This window comes from Taudactylus pleione, unplaced genomic scaffold (assembly GCF_031769625.1).
Source record: "Taudactylus pleione unplaced genomic scaffold, aTauple2 ptg000122l, whole genome shotgun sequence".
Lineage (NCBI taxonomy): Eukaryota > Metazoa > Chordata > Amphibia > Anura > Myobatrachidae > Taudactylus > Taudactylus pleione.
This window is the reverse complement of record NW_028284524.1, coordinates 10,358,729-10,379,138: the sequence shown is the minus strand read 5'-3', so window position 1 is coordinate 10,379,138 and position 20,410 is coordinate 10,358,729. Positions and strand designations below refer to the sequence as shown.

Genomic DNA, 20,410 nt, shown 5'->3' with positions numbered 1-20,410 from the left:
TGTGCTATAGATTGGACGCTGCATGAGAAGTGCTGTCGTTACTCCCAAAGAGACGGAACCCCTTAACCTGGCTGCTGCCTATCCCCAGGAGACGGCACCCCTTTACCTCAACTTGCCTGACTATATTAGACATACACACATATTATATATATATATATATATATATATTTCTCAGTTGGCAGTTGTTAGAGCAAAATCTAGCTACGAATTCCTGCTGCCATGGACCACTGGGACAGGATCAAGGAAGTGCTGGCCCCTAGATATACAAGCAATAATGGTATCTGCTGCTAGTGTGTTGATACCGGGGATCCCTATCTCAGCGACTGTAAGCTTTTTGTTGCACTAGATCAGGGGTAGGCAACATGTAGCACTCTAGCTGCAGTGGAGGAATACTGAAGTGAAGAGAAAAACAGCAAACGGTGGCAGTATCACACTGGGCGTTGAGATCCCATTGGGGGAATAGAATGCTTCGGTGATCTGACCTTAAGTGGTAGCTCCTTTGGCACTGCTTTATTTATGTATAGCACCTAGGATCTGACTTTTGCTCCTTTGAATCATTATTAGTCAATAGAGGCGATTGTATTATATATTCTGATAATTTTACTTAAATTGACAGAGTGAGATTGCACAGGGTGCACAGCTTATAACTGCAGTTATGGCCCCAAACAGCTTTCACTGGAGTGGGAACACCTATGGGAAGCTCCCTTCTTAACCATGCTCATACTTTGCAAATTTGCATTGCACCTATATTAATGTGAGTACTACTAACCATGTTCTGTCTACCACCATTATTATTATTTCAGATCTCCTAATATTTTCCTTTCAAATAGATCAGAGGGGTGATGACAGAAGCCAATAAGAAAGGAGAGGGCAGGGGCAGAGAACTGATCACAGGGTAGAGGGGAGGGAATTAAAGAGGCGAGAAGTGACTGCAATCAATCTGATAGGAAAGGGGGAGGTGACAGAAGATCAGGAGGGAGGGCAGCTTGAGGAGCGTGAAATGTAGAAACGGATGTCAGATCTGTAACTTATTTAGGCTATAGAGCAAACAAACCGAGATAAAACTAACAGGCGGCCATCACACTGTGCAGTGCCCCATGAATTCCGGAACTCTGGATGGCGCCCTCTGTTCATTTTGGCGCCCGGAGCTCATGCTCCTCTGGAGCCACCCTCGCTACACCCCTGGTTGTTCCATAACATCTGGACTGCCACAGGTTGCCTACCCCTGCGCTAGGTGATCTCTTATTTGGTGTTAATATTATTGTAATTTTTTTAACTAGTATTTACAGCATGTGCAATTATTCCGAAATTCACTATTTTAGTCTTTTGATTGTAGCTGTAGTCTTTCATTTAGTAGAGTTGTACTTACATTTGGCTATCCATCCAAGTGTGTTGGAACCGACATAACAGTACCCAGTTTAGTCTGATGGCTGTGATAGGATGGTTAGCCCCTAATAGTAGGGAGCGATGGAGGGGTACATTCCCTAACTTGGAGTGTTAAAGCACATGCCCCATGTTATGTACAATATACTTCATAAGTTTGTATTGGTAGATCCTATTTGCTGAATGGCATATACTAAGTATTAACAAATGAACATGGTTGTGCTGTAACACTGAGCTAACAAAAACAGCCTATTGTACTGTATATGGTTGACATCATTTATAATATGGTATGCTAAGCTAAACGTTCAACAGCACTGTGCACACAGCACTACGTTTGGCATGTTGTTATTTCAGGAGCAAGGTATTCTAAGTCCCCAGGACAGCAATACAACAAATATTACATTTTCACGTGGGGGTTTCTCTCTCCAGAGGAGACTTTAGTTCTACGGAATAAAAGATCACCAATTGTCATCACTTTCTCTACTGTATTAACCAGAATAATATTTTGTCCGTTTCCAATGAGGACAGAGGTAGCACAGTTAAGGCGACAGACTAGCGTGACCTAACAACACGAGGAGTTGTATCACATGACACTGCTACATGAAGTGCTTCACCTCTGCATATATTAGGTTTAATTGCCCTGAACATACAGTAAGACATGTGGATCAAAGACTTAGGTTAAGTAGAAGTTCTAATCACATTTTGATTAATGTCTTTTTGACTAAGCATTTTGGGTAAAAGGAATGAATACATTCAGAAATATTCCGTACAACGATCAGCAGATAGCTCACCTAGGGGGAAAAGTTTAATTCATTTATTGGCTTTTTTCCATTTTTTTTTTTTGTTCAAGACATTCTCTATTTGGAAGTACTGAAGACGAAACTAAATATATGGCCCCATTTAACAACGATCCTTATTACCATAACTTACAACTGTGCTGAGGTTCAGCGTCATTCCCCTCCTTGGCGTCATCCTCCACGCTGTTGTTGGCAGCCTAACGCTGTCAGTGACGGGCTGTTGTGTCATGCACATGCACGTTGGCATTTCTCCTGGCAGGGACTCGGCAATGCCTGGAAGGCTTCTCTGAAACCGGAGGGGCTGTTTCTGGGTCCCCATAGCCAGAATGGGGGACTGTATCGCTATCACCTTCTATAGATGGTGTAAGCAGTACAGTGACAAATAGTGGTAAGCTAAGCTTACTGCTGTTAAATACTGAACGCACTCTCTAAAGGGGTTAAGTCTCCTTGTTACATGGGGCTCTAAATATAGACTTTTGGTCAGATCTAGGAGATGCACATTAAGTACATTTGAACAACATAATGAGGTTCCTTGGTGCAAAACTGACAAACTATGCATGTGCAGAGAATGCCCCCCTATTAGAATATGCTGGTGCTATATAAGTAACTGATAATAAATAATACATTTAATTTGGTCTCCTTTGTCGACTTCGTTTCATCAGGGCTGCTGCCTACCAGTGTATAGGAGCAAGGTCTAGATTGTCTCAAGACGCAGTCCCCGGGGTTTCCAGAAGAGAGGGTAGCTCAGGGAAAATGGAGAGTAACCAGGAATGCTGCTTTAATACCTTTCCATTCTTTATACAGTGGTCTATTATCTATTGTGTTTTCCCCGATAACAACCCATTTCACTTTTAGAGGCTGTCACGCCAACATACATCTGCAATGTTTCCCCATTGTGAAATCTTTCATCAAAATAATAGGGACTGCAGCCTGCATCGTTAGTATGCCAATCACAGTAGATCTCTCTAAAATCTCCTGTGTTCAGGCTTTGTTGAGTAGGTTAAGGCCCCCATACATCAGCAGTTGATTGCAGCAATTGTGCAATTTGCAAATCGATTGTGTATAAAAATCTTTCCCTTTTTCAAATCCATTTAAAAAAAAAAAAAAAAAAAAAGGGAAAGATTTTTTTTATACACAATCGATTGCAAATTGCACAATTGCTGATGTATGGGGGTCTTTACTTACATAAGTACCATTTCCACATGATTTTCAGTGGAAATTAGGTTAATCATCACCCCAGCTAATGAAAATATTATTAGCACTATATAAATGATAACATTAATAATACACTTTGTGGTAAAATAAACCCACACCACTGTTAGTTCCCCATAATAATTCTTACACCTTTGCTGGAAAACACAGCACAGATTTAAAGACGCTACAAACATCTTACAAATCACTAGGTCAACCTGGAATTTTTTTATTTTTTTTTATTTTTTTTACAAACCTGCAATTTTCCAAAACACAAGTTTACAATCACCCTCTATCACCAAGCTAAGTATGGCAACATTTTATTTTACTTCCTTTTAAGCTAAAGTTGAGATCTTTTCAGGGAAAAAGATAAATTAAAGGATAATTTGAGATTTAGATATAATAATTCTATACTTTGAAGTTGTAATTGTCTGTGTTTTGGCATTATGCTGCAAATAGTGGCACAAAATGTACCTAATAATGAGACTTCTAACAATATTCAATTGCTGGAAAGCTTTATGGCTTGAGGTGGCCCTACATGGCTTTCCATCCATTGAGGGCCAGTATTGGGGGCGAAAAAAAAAAAAAAAAAACACCCTTTAATTCAGCCTTAGTGTCTGAGCATCTACTTATAATGTTCTGTATGTGTGGCAATATAAACCCCACCTATAACCATACTTAATTATTAAAAATATTGAAGAATATCAGTACACCAGGAAGAAGCGATCAGCAGCATTTTCATGGAAATGGATTCAGTACACAACATTTCTGCTTTCACACTGTATAGGCAACGTGAGTCCTTTCATCAACACAATTAGACCAATAAACCAGTACATTGCACAGTGTATCATTCACCTCGGCTGCTCTGAATTACTTTGATCAGTAAACAATGAAACACAAACAATATGTAAGACATTGCACACCATGATCAAATTACAGAACCAGGTGTACAGAGATAACAAGGAATACATTTTCAAGGAAGCCACAGAAATAATTTTAGCCTTAGTAGAACCTGTGACATGGGAGTATTGGACAGTGTAATGTAAGTTTTCATGAATTGAATACACTCCTCCTCTCTCCCCTACCTCAGATGTCATAGCCGAGACACAAGAAGTTCACACATACAACTTGTATTTGACATCAGCATATCTCATGAAAAAAAAAAAAACACACTTCACACACAGCTCGTGGAAAATGCCTTATTCTTTGTTTAGGTGCTCAAAATGCATAAAAAAAAAAAAAAAAAAAGACAGATGGAAAATGCTAAGGTACATAAGGATTGCTTCAACTTTTTTAGACAGTATACAGGTTGTGTATGGGTTGAGTACGGGATCCCGGAGGACAGAATGCCAACAGCATTTCATAAGTAACCCTAAACCTAACCCTCCCTTCCCGCAGCCTAACCCTAACCCTCCCCCTAGTGCCTAATCCTAAAGGCAGGTATCTACCTGCTGATTAAAATGAGCAATTGAACAATAACTATATCGTTATAGTTCAATCGCTCATTAATCGTGCACAAATCGGGTATGAAAATGTTGGAAATGACCAACTATGCACGCTCCCGCCAGTCGTTTCCAACATTAATCATAGCCTGAACATGCTGGTCAATCTGACGATAACGACAGATTGACCATGTTCACGGATGAGGGAGGGTGCCTACACTGAACAACATATATTGTTCAGTGTAGGCACTGCAGGGGGAAGAGGAACGACTCGATTACAATGTTGTAATCGTACTGTCAATCCACTATCTGCTAGTGAATACGCACCTTAACACTCAACATCAGGATGTCAGCGGCCGGGATTCTGGAGCCAGGATTCAGACTGCTGTTGGGATTCCAGTGCTGGGATTTTGACCGCCCGCATCCTGACCATTGGGGTGCAAACTACTTCTTGTTGTGGGCTCCTGACAGTCAGGATGCGATGCATTGCTCTGCTATGAAATCAATATGCTAGCTCTATGCAAAACACGCAATTACATTCCAGATTAGTAATGGAAGAATGGGGAAGGGTAACATATGGACAGTTTTTGCCATTTGATGCTTATTCCAAGGGTAAGGTGAAATGAGCTGTACTGCAGTTATGTGAACAGTGATCTCCACCTCATGGAGGTACTCTCCCAAAGTGAATTACTGAATGAGATCAGCCAGTAGGCTGCAAAGCACTGGCCCATATCTGGCCAAAGAGCCTTCATAAACCAATCATGCATTGGTAACACGCAAGTCACCTCTGCTGAGCAATCAGTCAATCACATTAAATTAATGTCATAATGAATTTATCCATGGGAAAAAAATAGACTACAGATTCTATTGGTACAAATCCAGCACTATGAGGCCCACAGACATACCCTGGAAGAGCTGCCCATTTGCCACTTTATGAAACACTTCCTTATCTATGAATATTCTTTGCCATCAGGTCTGCGGCTCATGGCACTTCTCAAACTCTGCGTCTGTCCCAGCCTGTTCTCCAGAAAGACGAGCTCAGACACTGCTGGTACCTGGACTTGCCCCCATAAGCACTGCCACTGTGGATGTTTGCTTTGTACTTAGAACATTAATAAACTACTTCACATATTAGCATTAATTTACATGAACCCAATGACTTATTACTGGAGAGTTGGTAGTGCAGCTACAGTGCCTCAGTACAGAAACCACAGAGAAGAGACCTGCTGTTCCTGTACATTTTACAGTATCAAATAAATATTTCACATACCTCTCTTGGTACAAGCCCCCTCCAAAATATACACACACCTCACTACTAGAGAGGGACATGCAGAGTGCTGCCGCTCCCTAGATTTTTCTGCAGCAACAAAACATAAAAAAAATGTATCACTAATATCCCTTCCAATGGGAGTGATTGTTCAGACTCCAACAACACTCTTCTAATTAGGGGAATTCCAAACACAGCAACATTTCTTTTGTAGAGAAATTTGCACAGAGATGCAGTGTTCTTTTATTAGTGGTGTAGTGAATGTTTAGAAATAGTATCCTGATATACTCCCATCTTATCATTCACTTGTTGGAAATGAGAATTTAATTCCATTTCAAAACTAGTGGCTTCCATTATACAGTATATATTAGGCCCAACTATACAACATGGTAAATGCCCAATTGCTACTGTCTAATAATGATTGGGAAACTCATGGGTTCCTGAAAGAACAAGCAGAGGATGTTTATTGGTAATGTGGGCACTGAATGGGTAGGAGCATGATGACCTTATTAATGTCATTAGATTCCTAGCCCTGCATACTTGATGCCATAACTAACTTTATTAAGTAGCGTCCACACCTCTTCTTTTGCCAGAGTAAGCACTTATGGTTAGTAAGCTTTAAGTTAGAAGATGTAACAATGCTTGGTCTCCTGTATAGTAACAATGTTTCATTGGTTGAAGGCAGCCTAGTGATGATGTTACAGAGGAGAGACATACTCTTTAGCGCTGCTGTAAACATTTCAAAGTCACAATGGATGATGTTAGGTGTACTTTATTAGGCACTTGTTAATTATATGGGCACCACTTAAAAAAACTCCACCAACCTGTCACTCTGCGTCCTGAAAAGACAAAGATTGAAAACGGCTACTGGGATTCACAGGAGCTGCTTCAAAAGGTGTTTCTGGTACAATAATAATAATAATAATAATAATAATAATAATAATAATAATAATAATAATAATAAATAAAAAATATTAAAAAAAACCCAGACATTTCTTTGGCAAACATTAGCTTAATTATAGATATTATTTAGGATAAAGTTATATTTTAATATTGTTAAGAGTATAGCCTATTAAGAAATGCCAAAGAGTTCTTGAGAATATAGGGAGTTTTAGAAGGTCTCTACGGCTGGGTGAAATCCCTTTTTTGAGAAAACTTCCTCATGTTGTAAGTAATTGACATTCCACAGTTATGGTTACAGATTTACTACCATAGATAAGAAACCATATAGTTAAAAATGTAACCTGGAAATTGGAAGTAAGTTGTACAGTAGTTTTTATACTGCTACTTAACCATTTCACTACAGAGTTCCTAAGATTACATACCCAATGGCGTTGAAATTATTAATTGAACATTAGATTTTAATACTAGTTAAATGCATGCCAACAGATGTGAACCTAGAAACGATCCTAACAAATGAGACTGTATATACATGCATGGTTACAGAAATTGCACTGCAGGGCATTATTTTTAACGCTTTCTGTTCCATTTCAGTGGGATTGATTTATAACAGCGCAATTGAAAATGTACATCCATCTCAATGTGAGGACATCATAAATGCAAATGGATGAAAAAAAACATTTACGTATGTGTCACCATGTGCATTTGGGGTCTGATTCAGCAATGCAACGCAGATTCCTGATTCCTAATTAACCGGCAGAGACATTTAAGGGGCGGTGCGGATAATTGCAAATATTTAGTTTCCCCAGATTGTATGACAGAGGGACCGCAGTAGATATCTCCAATATAGCCTAACATTAACCCTCCCTCCGCAGCCTAACCCTAACCCTTCTCCTAGTGCCTAACCCTAATACTTACCGTCAGGATGCTGGCACCGGGATCCTAACTGGTCTCAGAATGCCGGCTCCGGAATCCGAAGTGCCGGCATCCTGACTGTCGAGATGCCAACTACATCCCACATAGGTTTCTATGGGACATGCGATGCTGCCATATTTACCAACTTTCGGAATGCGATGTATTCCGGGGATTGGCCCCTGCAGCTTCTGCCATTTTGCCAAGTGTAGCCTATGTGCTACACATCGCAAAAACTACTGGGAGAAGATTTCATAGGAACTCTCCCATGGCAATGACCGTGTCGCATACGCTGGAGTCCCGGCACAGGAGTGAAGAGACCGCTGATGTGGTTACTTCAATCCCAGCACATTGCAGGGATGGGCTCCTTTCGGGGCCCCTTAAACACGTTAAAAGCTTCATGACAAACTCCAATGTGTACCCTTACCACCATATCATCTTCCTATAACAGATTGTTTTATATCATAACTTATTTGTAGAAGGGATTGGGGAATATTGTAAATTTAAATATAATGATGTTTTAATGTGAGTTATATTTTGGGAAAAATATACATTATATTTATTTTTATCTGCCTTTCAAGCAATTTGATTTCCTCCTGAATGCCAAGAAGGTGCCAACTGCTGGGCAAAGTGAGTCACCGCCAGCATTTTTGATTATTGTGTGTACCTGGGAGCGATAATATAAGTCACAATCCTCCATTGACATTGCACTGGACACTGCTTGTGACAAAGTTAAATGTAATGAAAATATGAAATTCCCATCGGTAACACAGTGCCCATACAACAACCTGGCTCCTATTGGTAACAGTGCCCATACAACATCCTGGCTCCTGTCGGTAACACCGTGCCCATACAACATCCTGGTTCCTACCGGTAACACCGTGCCCATACAACATCCTGGTTCCTACCGGTAACACCGTGCCCATACAACATCCTGGTTCCTACCGGTAACACCGTGCCCATACAACATCCTGGTTCCTACCGGTAACACCGTGCCCATACAACATCCTGGTTCCTACCGGTAACACCGTGCCCATACAACATCCTGGTTCCTACCGGTAACACCGTGCCCATACAACATCCTGGTTCCTACCGGTAACACCGTGCCCATACAACATCCTTGTTCCTACCGGTAACACAGTGCCCATACAACATCCTGGTTCCTACCGGTAACACAGTGCCCATACAACATCCTGGTTCCTACCGGTAACACAGTGCCCATACAACATCCTGGTTCCTACCGGTAACAGTGCCCATACAACATCCTGGTTCCTACCGGTAACACAGTGCCCATACAACATCCTGGTTCCTACCGGTAACACAGTGCCCATACAACATCCTGGTTCCTACCGGTAACACAGTGCCCATACAACATCCTGGTTCCTACCGGTAACACAGTGCCCATACAACATCCTGGTTCCTACCGGTAACACAGTGCCCATACATCCTGGCTCCTACCGGTAACACAGTGTCCATACCACAACCTGCTCCTATCTGTTACCAATAGGAGCCAGGTTATATGGGCACTGTGTTACCAATAGTGCCCATACAACCTGGCTCCTATTGGTAATACAGTGCCCATACAACAACCTGGCTCCTATCGGTAACAGTGCCCATACAACCTGGCTCCTATCGGTAATACAGTGCCCATACAACAACCTGGCTCTTATCGGGAACACAGTGCCCATACATCCTGGCTCCTATCTGGAACACAGTGGTCATACAACCTGGCTCCTATTAGTAACACAGTGCCCATACATCCTGGCTCCTATCTGGAACACAGTGGTCATACAACCTAGCTCCTATTAGTAACACAGTGCCCATATAACCTGGCTCCTATCGGTAATACAGTGCCCATACAACAACCTGGCTCTTATCGGGAACACAGTGCCCATACATCCTGGCTCCTATCTGGAACACAGTGGTCATACAACCTGGCTCCTATTAGTAACACAGTGCCCATACATCCTGGCTCCTATCTGGAACACAGTGGTCATACAACCTAGCTCCTATTAGTAACACACTGCCCATACAACCTGGCTCCTATCGGTAATACAGTGCCCATACAACAACCTGGCTCTTATCGGGAACACAGTGCCCATACATCCTGGCTCCTATCTGGAACACAGTGGTCATACAACCTAGCTCCTATTAGTAACACAGTGCCCATACAGCCTAGCTCCTATCTGTAACACAGTGCCCACAGAGCTGTAACTAGACTTTTTGGTGCCCTGTGCCAGGGAGAGCATTGGCACGTGCGCCCCCCCATTTTTTTAATAGGTACATAAGATATTGCACCTAAAAAGGGGCAATGGCCTCATGGGGAAGGGCCAGAGAAGAGAGACGGAAGAGATAGGGGAGACCAGGAGATGCTGGGGATAAAAGAAGAGGAAGCTACAAGTGAGAATGATAATAAACAGGACAATTGGCAGGCTCAAACAGCGCCACCTGCCCTGCAGTGCCCTGTGTCATGGCACAGGTCGCACCACCCTAGTTACAGCCCTGAGTGCTCATACAACCTGGCTCCTATCGCTAACAAAGTGCCCATACATTTTTTTGTTATTTTAGCCTAACCCTAAACCGGACCCTTAACCATCAACAACTATGTTGACAGTTTGGTGTCGACATGCTAAATATTGATATCCTAAATGTCTCAACATTCTAACCATGTTGGCCTAAATGCATGTCAACATATTATCGACCATGTCTGACGGTCGACATTCAGAACCTGATGACATTCGGGTGTCGACATACTGAATGTCGACAAGTTGGCCTGATGCCATGCATCTTTTATCTTTATTTTTCTCATAAAAAGCACATCATTTTAGCCTGTAATGAAAGCAATAAAAATGCATGACTGTTTTGTGTGTTTTTTTTCCATCAAATTTTGTCATTTCTTTTCTCTATCTTTAACTGTAGGGTGTGGGGGCACTAACAAACTCATATGCATTTTCAATCTGATTTGACAAGCAGTTTTTATACAAAACAAGCAAAAATATGTTGTTTTTTAAAAAAACATAATACAAGGAGAGTACTTGTATAATACAATACACTGAAAAAGATTAACTAACTTTTTTTGTAAAACAAAATTAGTCTACTAATTTGCAACTTTTGTTTAAGAAACTCTCTGCATGTGACATGTTACAAATAACTAGACAATTTTGGGGGTATAACTCTACCCCATGCACAGATTTTTGAAGCAGAATCCAATAATTTAACGGTTCTCATCAGTATGTTTCAGAGTTTTCTTCATGTTATTACTAGAAACCCATTGCTAACATGAGTTACATAAATTCTAAATTATTACACACACCTGCTGCAGCTCAAGGGTAAAAACAACTCTGTTTATCTTGTCCTTTTATATAGACATGGCGAGTGATCTTATCATCCACATGCTCCTATAATTCTTTATTTACAATGTTGCATTCTTTGTAAAGTTCCAATAGCTCATCCACACCCTCAGTGTTATTGTATGGAGCCTGATCAGTAAAGCCTCTCCATTGCACTTTGATCACCCTCTTTTTCTTATTTGTTAGTTGTCTGCAGGCCAATCGCCAATCCCTTCTAGGTGTAATCTTCCTGCTAATTCTTACATGTCTTCAGCCTCTTCACTGAACTGCCCTGAACAAAATAATGTTGTTTGGGCTTCCGTAGTTTTTATTCTTTCTCTGTTTTTGGTTAGGAATTACTACTGCATGTACAGTTACTAAAGTGTCTCCAAAAGAACCTTGTGCACCGTTCAGGTATCATTTAGTGACACTTCTTGTTTCATTCATTAAAAAAGATTTTGCACAGACTCTCTGAATTAAGCTGTGCTTATATGCAGCCATTCTAATGGCCAATATGGTGGTTTTAGACCACATTTAACTGTGGCACATCACTGTCTTTATGAACCTAAGTCAACCACCAACCTTAATTAACATACAATCACTGAATCTATCAGATGTTGATGGGGACAGGTGGGTGGGTGATCTGATTGGTGTGGTTGGGTGATAACTGTACACATTCAGTCCAGCAGGATCTGGGCACTATCCTGGGTACCAAAAGGACAGACCTCTCAAGATTGTATGAGCAAGCAAAGGCTAATTAGTGATAATGAAACTGGCAAAAGACAATGGTGCCCTATCATTCAATATTTATGGCATGCCCAACGAAAAACAACAATTTTTGGAGGATACCCACAAATATTAAGTATGACCAGAATGTATGTAGGAGTGACCACAACAGTTATCTCCGATGTCTGAGGCGGACCCTCCATTCATAAGTTTCTATGGATGCTGCAAAGCTGTCAGATTTGCCAAGTACCAGAATGTAAAGCATTCCAGAGCTTGGCACCAATAGATAATGCATTTGAAGATGGAGTCAGCCACAGTAGCCTATGGGCCACAAATTGCAAAAATGACAGCAGCACATGTGTTGTCAGTAGACTGTGCATGCCCAGTAATGCTGCGGAGGCACAAAACAGAAGTGAAGTGACGCTAATGAGATCATGTCACTTCTAACACATCACAGGCATGGACTCCTTTAGGAGCCCATCTCTGAGTGTGTATTTTGATACATTCAGGTATGTATCAATTTCTTATTACCGCAAACAGCGGCGATAAGAAATTACAATTATTAGGTCTGAAACCTTATAACTGATATATTTGCCCCACTAAGTCAGATGTAGGAACTGTAACTATATTATAGGGACATTTATTCCAGCAAGACCTAGATAGCTGTGACCATGTGGCTTTTATGGTCAGCTGTGCATGTTGGAATTTGTAGTTCTACAAGAGCTGTGGAGCTACAGCTCAACTAAGCTGGGGTGTAATTACACAAGAGAAGCTGTGGCAGATTATTCAGGGGATGCTGGGTCTTATAGTTCCACAGTAGTTGGGAAACCACAGGTTACATAACCTGTTTATGTCATATATCAAGTGTCTGTCTCTCATTCTGTGCATTAATGTCTATTTTGTTGTCATATAACTTGCATAATGTCCACATCCTTTGCCTCCACATAAACCATGAGCATTACCTTCTTGTTACAATGTTATATCTCCTAAATCATGCCCCTCTTCTTGATATTATCAAGGTTCATATATGTCCCAGTTCTCTCACATAGCCCATCTTTTATTCATTTATTTTTGACACCCACCAAAATATGTTAAATATATTTTTATATATTTATTTTGCAGGCTCCTGATTCTCCTTAATAAAGAAGATAGGTAAAAATTAGCTCTTATTACTGTTTTACCTATTTGGGTTCTAAAAGGCAGTATGGGCTGAATTCTCAGCACAGTTCATATGCCATGGGTGTCCCAATGTCTCATCTCAGAATTATGGCAGACCTACATTACTCTAATTCTTTTCTTCTGACCACAATACAGATGGATTTCTGTGTATTATGTGTTTATGTTTGGGAATGATAAGTTTACAACTTTTACACGTGTTTCATTCATAATTCTCTAGTTTCCATTTTTTTCACATCCCTTTTCCTTTGTGTTATTACCTTGCAGAACATATGCCTGTTCCAATTAATATTTCACAGATACATACTGATACATTTAGCAAGGAATGTCATACTTAAAAAAAAAAAAAAAAAAAAGGGAATGACCTCAAATTTGTATTCAGTTTTAAACCCTTAACTACTTGATCGGCTGCAGTTCTTATAGCAGAACTAAACAAAAATAAAATTAATGAAAACAGACTGGAATTATACTGATAAGTGAATTGGCTCTCAACAAATAAATGACACTAGTGTATATGTGAGTACATGTAGTAGTGCATATAGATTGTAAGCTCCACTGGATCAGGGACTGATTTAAATGGTCAAATATACTTTGTAAAGAGCTTGTGTGCTATATAAATAACTGGTAATAAATAACTAGATAATATAAAACATCAGTTAATATTATATCAGCACTCACTGTTACAGACAGTCTGACAGACTTCTTCAAAAATATGGCAGAGTGTAGTAATTAATTTCTGAATATGTTTCTTGTTAAATAGAGCGGTTTTGAAATTCAAGGAAGGCAAGTCAGTACAGTGCAACTGATCCTTCATAAAATATATCAAAGTATATTTTTAGGGTATCCCTAGTACTCTTTTAAGAGGTCTCCATGCTTTGAATAATTCTGAACAGGAGCTTGCCAGTTCTCATTGACTTGCACCAGTCACAGTGGTCTCCTATATCTTCCAAGAATGCACTACCTGTAATGTAGGTGTGTGATGTATCTCCTGCTTTCACTGCTTTGTCAGAATAAATATAGTCAATAAAGATACACAATAACTAGAATAGGAGGTATGGTAATGCCTGCACAATACATTTAATACAGCAATACAGATTGGTCCATGAAGACTGAATGAAGATATACAATTACACACAATTATCTATTTAAAAGGATTTAGTACAATCTTTCTGTGTATGATTCACTGGTTTCTAGATGTAGATATTTCCTTCTGCTTATATGGTCACTCACTTACTAGTACTTATACTATATACAGGCTGTTATGGTTATTTTCTGAGGATGTTCACTGCAATTGAGCAACACACCTAATCCATGATTATCAGTCACAAATCATAAATCATTGTCAGATTTCCTGACAGATTTCTGTGTCCGCAAACGTGCAGTGACTTATAGCAGCCATTTATTTATCTAACTTGCACTAGAAGCATCAATGGTAATTGGGTGATATAGGATGCTGTGCATTTGCATTTTGTCATTAATTAACCCACTATATATATTTAACAATTCATGCTATTGTCAGGTGTCTAATCTCCTGTATCAGGACCGTAACCAGCGTTGTGAGATGTCAAATACACAAACCATGCCTGTCTCTCTTATGTGTGCTACCCTCATAGACCGATCCTGTCTCCACACCTGCCTCTACCATCTACATTCAACTTCCCCAGTGCTTTTCCATAACAAGACCACCCTCAACCACCTCACAGGTGCCATGAGCCCACTCTCACAGTCCGCTCCCTGATGTCATGAGCCCACACCAGAATATCACCCTCATATTCCTACCTGTCATAATACACCATCTCCCCCACATCTGTCAGGTGTAGTACTTAACGTGCCAAGCATCCATAGTCAGCTGTGCATGAGCCCACACCAAACCGCTCACCTACTACATAAACTCACCCTCCGCTGCTACTGTGGCATAACACCCCCATCCGCCTCACCTGTGCCATTACTACAATACACAATGACATGCTTCCCCAGCTGTGCCATCCTGAGCCGCCTACTGCTCCGTGCTACTTTACCTGTACCATCATGCGCCCACCCTCAGCTCCCTCACCTGTGCCGTCGTGCGCCCACCCTCAGCTCCCTCACCTGTGCCGTCGTGCGCCCACCCTCAGCTCCCTCACCTGTGCCGTCGTGCGCCCACCCTCAGCTCCCTCACCTGTGCCGTCGTGCGCCCACCCTCAGCTCCCTCACCTGTGCCGTCGTGCGCCCACCCTCAGCTCCCTCACCTGTGCCGTCGTGCGCCCACCCTCACCTCCCTCACCTGTGCCGTCGTGCGCCCACACCTGTGCCGTCGTGCGCCCACCCTCAGCTCCCACACCTGTGTACTGAGCTCAGCCATCTCTGTATAGATCTCACCCAAAGCCCCTCACCTGTGTATGGAACTTACCCTCAACTCATCACCTGTGTGTTACTCCCACCCCATCCCTCACCTGTGTCATCAGCCGGTCCGCCCCGGTGTTTTCCTCGTCCTTGAAGATAATGTCCGAGTTGTAGTTTGGGGTGAGCTCCTTGAAGCGTTCCGAGTTTCGGGCGATCTTCCCCTCGTACTTCCCGCTGGCTCCCAGGGTTTTCTCGGGCACATTGGGGCTGAACTGTTTGTATGAGAGCGGGCTGAGGAGCTTAGTAGGTCTTCGCCTCCTGCTGCCCACCACTCTGCCCGGCCCACAGCCACGCACCGCTGGGCTTAGGAGCAGTGCAGCGCCGCAGAGCAGCAGCACAATCAGGGGCAGCTGCATGGGGCGTCCGGGGCTCCCTGGGGCTGCGGATCACGGGAGCTCCATCCGCTGTCTGACACCTCAACCCCGGACAGAGGGAGCTGAGAGGTCCCGAGTGGCTGTCACCTGTCCCAGGTAGATGCCCGGTGTAGCCTGGATGTCCCGGAGCCGGCAGGTGCCTGCTGTTCCCACTGGTACCCTTCCGGCAGTGCAATGTCGGGACTGCTGCGTTATCCAGGGACTGTGCTGAGCCGCTTCTCTGTCTGGGAGCTGCCACTATCTGGCCGCAATAAATAGGAAAGGCGGTTTGTTTTGGCACATGGATCACAGGACTGGGGGTGGGGGTTATATCGGGGTCTGCGGAGCTCACACTCACTCTCACGCCCACTTCATGATACTACTGGAGTCGTACTCAGGGCTGCGTCCGCCTCTGTGACTGAGGTGTGTGTGGGGCTGTCACATAAACTGTCTATGGACTGTCATGGTGCTGTCAGTGTATGAATGAGCTGTCTCTCCCCCTGGGTGACGTACCTGGTACTCTGCTGCTTTCCCAATGCTCATCGTGTATCCCAGGCTGTAATGATATCTGTCACACTCACACATGCTAGCTGGGTGCTGGGGAACACATATCTGATACAATGTAACACTGTCCTGCTGCACAATGCAATCCAGAAATCCCACAAAGTAATCCGGAATGGGTCCCAGGACCGCTCTAATCTTAGGCTGAGTCCAGCTGGTGCACAACAACAAATCTCAGCATGCTCTGACAAGCCAGAAATATAACAGACAGACCCTGCTGGGACTTGTAGTTTTTTTTTCTTTTCTTTTTTTTTTTTTTTTATAACGGATGGAAAGTTACAGGTTGCCTAACCCTGCCATAAAGCATTACACCTCAGCCCTGTAAAGTAGAATGATTGTTGGCCAGAGTTGTAGATGCATTACACCTAAACATTTCCCAGGACAGGTGGTGGGATTGTCGCGCTCACATCTCCCACACTATACGGCACATGCTAGAGCATTGACAGCACAACAATGTTAAAACCTTTTTACAGTACAATATTGTTGTGTATTATATTGTTTTATTCAGTGATCCTGAGTCGGATGAGTTTTGCTGCCGTAAACTCAGATAACAGGTTTGTGTCCATTATCAAGGGTGACCTAATGTATATGTTTGTGGTTGTTCCGGGATTAGTTGCTCCAGATGGAAAGGTATGATTTATATATTTTCATTTATTCAGTTATGTATATAGTGCCGTCATATTCCATTGCACTTTGTTCCTGGAAAACACAGCAGTCCCAAATAATATAGGGAAGCACTGGTTTAACAATAATCTATGGGCCTTATATTACTCAGCTATGTTGTTTTTTTTTTTTTGCATGTTTCATTACATATAAACATGCAATATTATAGTGAATAAAGATGTACTGTATGGATTAAATGGATTTTGCTATCTTCTATGGCTGGTTGGAGCAGATGAGAAATCGGGATCCTTCCGAGTCCACTCCCTGTCCCACCTCTGCCTGTTATTCTATAGATCACTGTTTTTCCTGAGCATCCATATGAGGCACCGGTTACACAATGAGCCTGCTCATGACAACAGCCAGGGACCAAGAGCAAAAATCGCATCACCATATACTGTACATCACACAGGAGATTACTCTTCTCCAAAGAAAGTATTACAACATTTTTTTTTCCATGGCTATTGATCTTTTAATGCCCATAAATCCATACTGAGAATGACCTTTGTTTTTCCACATGGCTCATCCTACTCAGCACTAAAATGGACACATTTACATTGAAAGATTACTTATACTCAATAAAAACAAGTATTTTCTATTATATGTATCAAGGGAAAAAGATTAAGGAGAGAGAGAGAGAGAGAGAGAGAAAGTACCAACCAATCAGTTCCTAACTAATTTTTCAAACAGCCTGTAAAATGGCAGAATCTGATTGGTTGGTACTTTTTCTCTTTTCACTTTATCATTCTCCAAGGCTTGATATATGTCCCCTTATCCTCCATATGACAAGAGCACACAAACATTCTGATGAGCTTAGTTTAAGGGTGGGACACTTTTACTTTTCATGATGATTTGGCCATTTGGGGGCAGTATTGCATTGATGTACATACATGATATGTACAATTAACCCTCTGGATACATATAAGGGTGGCTACTGTGTTGTTCACTGAATAACACAGTAATGGTGACATTGTTGAGGCATGAGGCACTGGATGATATACTTAGGTTCTCATATTAATAGGCAGAATTCTCATAAATGTGTTCAACCAAATAAATGGCTGACTCTGACAATATATACCATTTTATTTAATCATAGCAAAGCAATATGTATTTAATCTACTAATCATAGCCTGTAAATTGATGAAAGTCTGCAAGGAAATAAAGAACACAATGGAGAATAGTTACAGTTCCACTGAACATCAATAGAAGAGTGTAAGGGGATTCCTTTGTCGGTAATGTGTGGCTGAACACATCAATGAGAATTACTGTATGGGCTAAATTGCTCATACCTCCTGCACCTCAATGGGGTGTGAGGAATAATTGGCAATAATGGTGGTAGAGCAGTGCTGGCATTGTAGCGTTACCATTGCAACCCAATAGCGCTTTGTGGCCATTGCTTCTACATGGACACCCCCATATATATAAACTAGAAACGAGCCATACTACTACATATTGTAGATGTCCCCTTTAAGTTACTGAATCTTTAAGGCATTTGTGTTTTGCTGTCTGTAGCCTGCTCTTAGTAAAGCAGCGTGAGGGATAAGCCAGGGTACCATCTACCCACATCTCTTGTCCATCATCACTGTCATTGCAAGCCTGTACCCATGTCTCTTTCCTCCTTTAAATATAGTTTCAATAAGTAATTTAAGGAAATTTATAACATTAAATACATGCTTACTAAAAATACCATAGTCGCAAGGTGGATTTGTTCTTCTGTATTGAGCAGATATACATTATTTATTGCATATTTGCTTGTTTTCAGTTTTACAGTGCACTTGTTTAAACATTTCAAAGTACTGTACAGGATCAGTGATTCGCTGTGTTACTCTAGGTAAGGGCCACCTACTGTAATAACACCTGTACATGCAAGAATTTTACAAGCGGTATATCTGGGTTTGCATGGGACTGACCCATTGCACTCTGTACAAATGCTCTGCTCTGGAAGAACTAACTTCTCTCCCTATTGCAAACACCTGGGCTGAATGAACCCATCCGTTAATGTATGTAATTTTCACAATCGCTGCAAATCCAGAAGCAATCTGAAGTTTGTCCTTTTTACTCCACCTCCCCTTATCGGAGGGATAGACACAAGACTCATGGGGATAAAGGTTAAGGCTGCTCTCTAAACAGCAGTGTTAGGTGCTGGTTGAATTTTAACCAGAACAGCCTATGGTCTCTATTGTTTTGATATGAGGCCCAATATTTCCACAACAGGATTAAATGATCTGATTAACTCTGTCAAACAACAATAGTGGGCAGGGATGGGCTTCCCTTTTGGAGCTGCCAACGTGAAAAAATAATATTAAAAAACCTCTTCGCTCTGTAAAGAAAGGCAGCTTAACCTGTTAACTCCTTCAAGCTTGGAAGAGGTTCATGCTGTAATATGCCAAGGAAGGGTACAACTCCATGACTGGTCCAAAGAATCATTTCTCCGTTTCCAGTCGCACTTTTCTGATCAAACAATAATTGTTTGCCAAAAAATTTTCAACAAATTTTTGCTATTGCCAGACATGAATTATTGGTGTCAGAGAGCACACCTGGACTTATAATTTACTATTTACTATCTTCAGAACTTACTGGACCACTGTCTGGGAATTGGCAAAATTACCCTGAAATTGAGTGTTGGAGAATGAAGTATTATTTACATGGGTTGCAATCTGGTCAGTGATTGGATGCCACTCTAGAGTCATAAATACGTCTCTCGCTATCTCTTGTGGTTAGGCTCCGATTACAATCTCACGAGGCCCTGGGAAAAATTATGCTTAGGCCCCATTTTGCCTATCTGTAAAAAAAAAAAAAAAAAACACCTAAAAGAGATTAGAATGATTTGGGCCCCTCAGAACCTACGGGGGCCTAGGTAGGAGCCTTGATTGCCTAATGGATGATCTGGCTATGCTTATGAAAAAGGGAATTTATATCATTATATATTTGTATTTATATGTATTCCTAGTCTGGCTTTGTACAGTGCTGCAGATATGCACACCAGGGTCTGATAATACAGCACTTAGGTTATGTACATGAATACATTAATAGTGGTAACGTTGCTCATAAGAAATTGTTCTTTAAACAAATTTCTGTTAAATGCAGAAGACTTGATGACTTTGAAGTTATGTCCTTAAACGCACTATCAATACAAAGTGTAATCCACCAGCTGGGAGCTTTAGAACTACAAAATAAATTGGCAAAGTGCCGTAAGAGATAAATATCAAAATGCCCTAAGAGGGAAACGTCAATTTTTTGAAAATCAGGTTGTATCATTCTCACTGTTGATTAAAACAAGGATACTGCAAATATTGGAGAATGCTTCATTCACAAATCGGTAACCGTTTTA

General features: G+C 41.5%; 1 protein-coding gene across 2 annotated transcripts in view; it reads right to left on the bottom strand.

Annotated features, from left to right (window-relative positions):
* IHH (Indian hedgehog signaling molecule) overlaps nt 1–16,267 on the bottom strand; it is a 92,829-nt gene extending 76,562 nt beyond the window's left edge. Inside the window, exon 1 of one of the 2 annotated variants that reach the window (XM_088472348.1) lies at nt 15,556–16,267. In XM_088472348.1, the coding sequence (XP_088328474.1) occupies nt 15,556–15,861 (306 nt within the window). In that variant the 5' untranslated portion in view covers nt 15,862–16,267. The remainder of the gene's footprint in view (nt 1–15,555) is intronic. The other variant, XM_088472347.1, reaches the window with a different exon arrangement.
* Between the last annotated feature and the right edge of the window lie 4,143 nt (nt 16,268–20,410).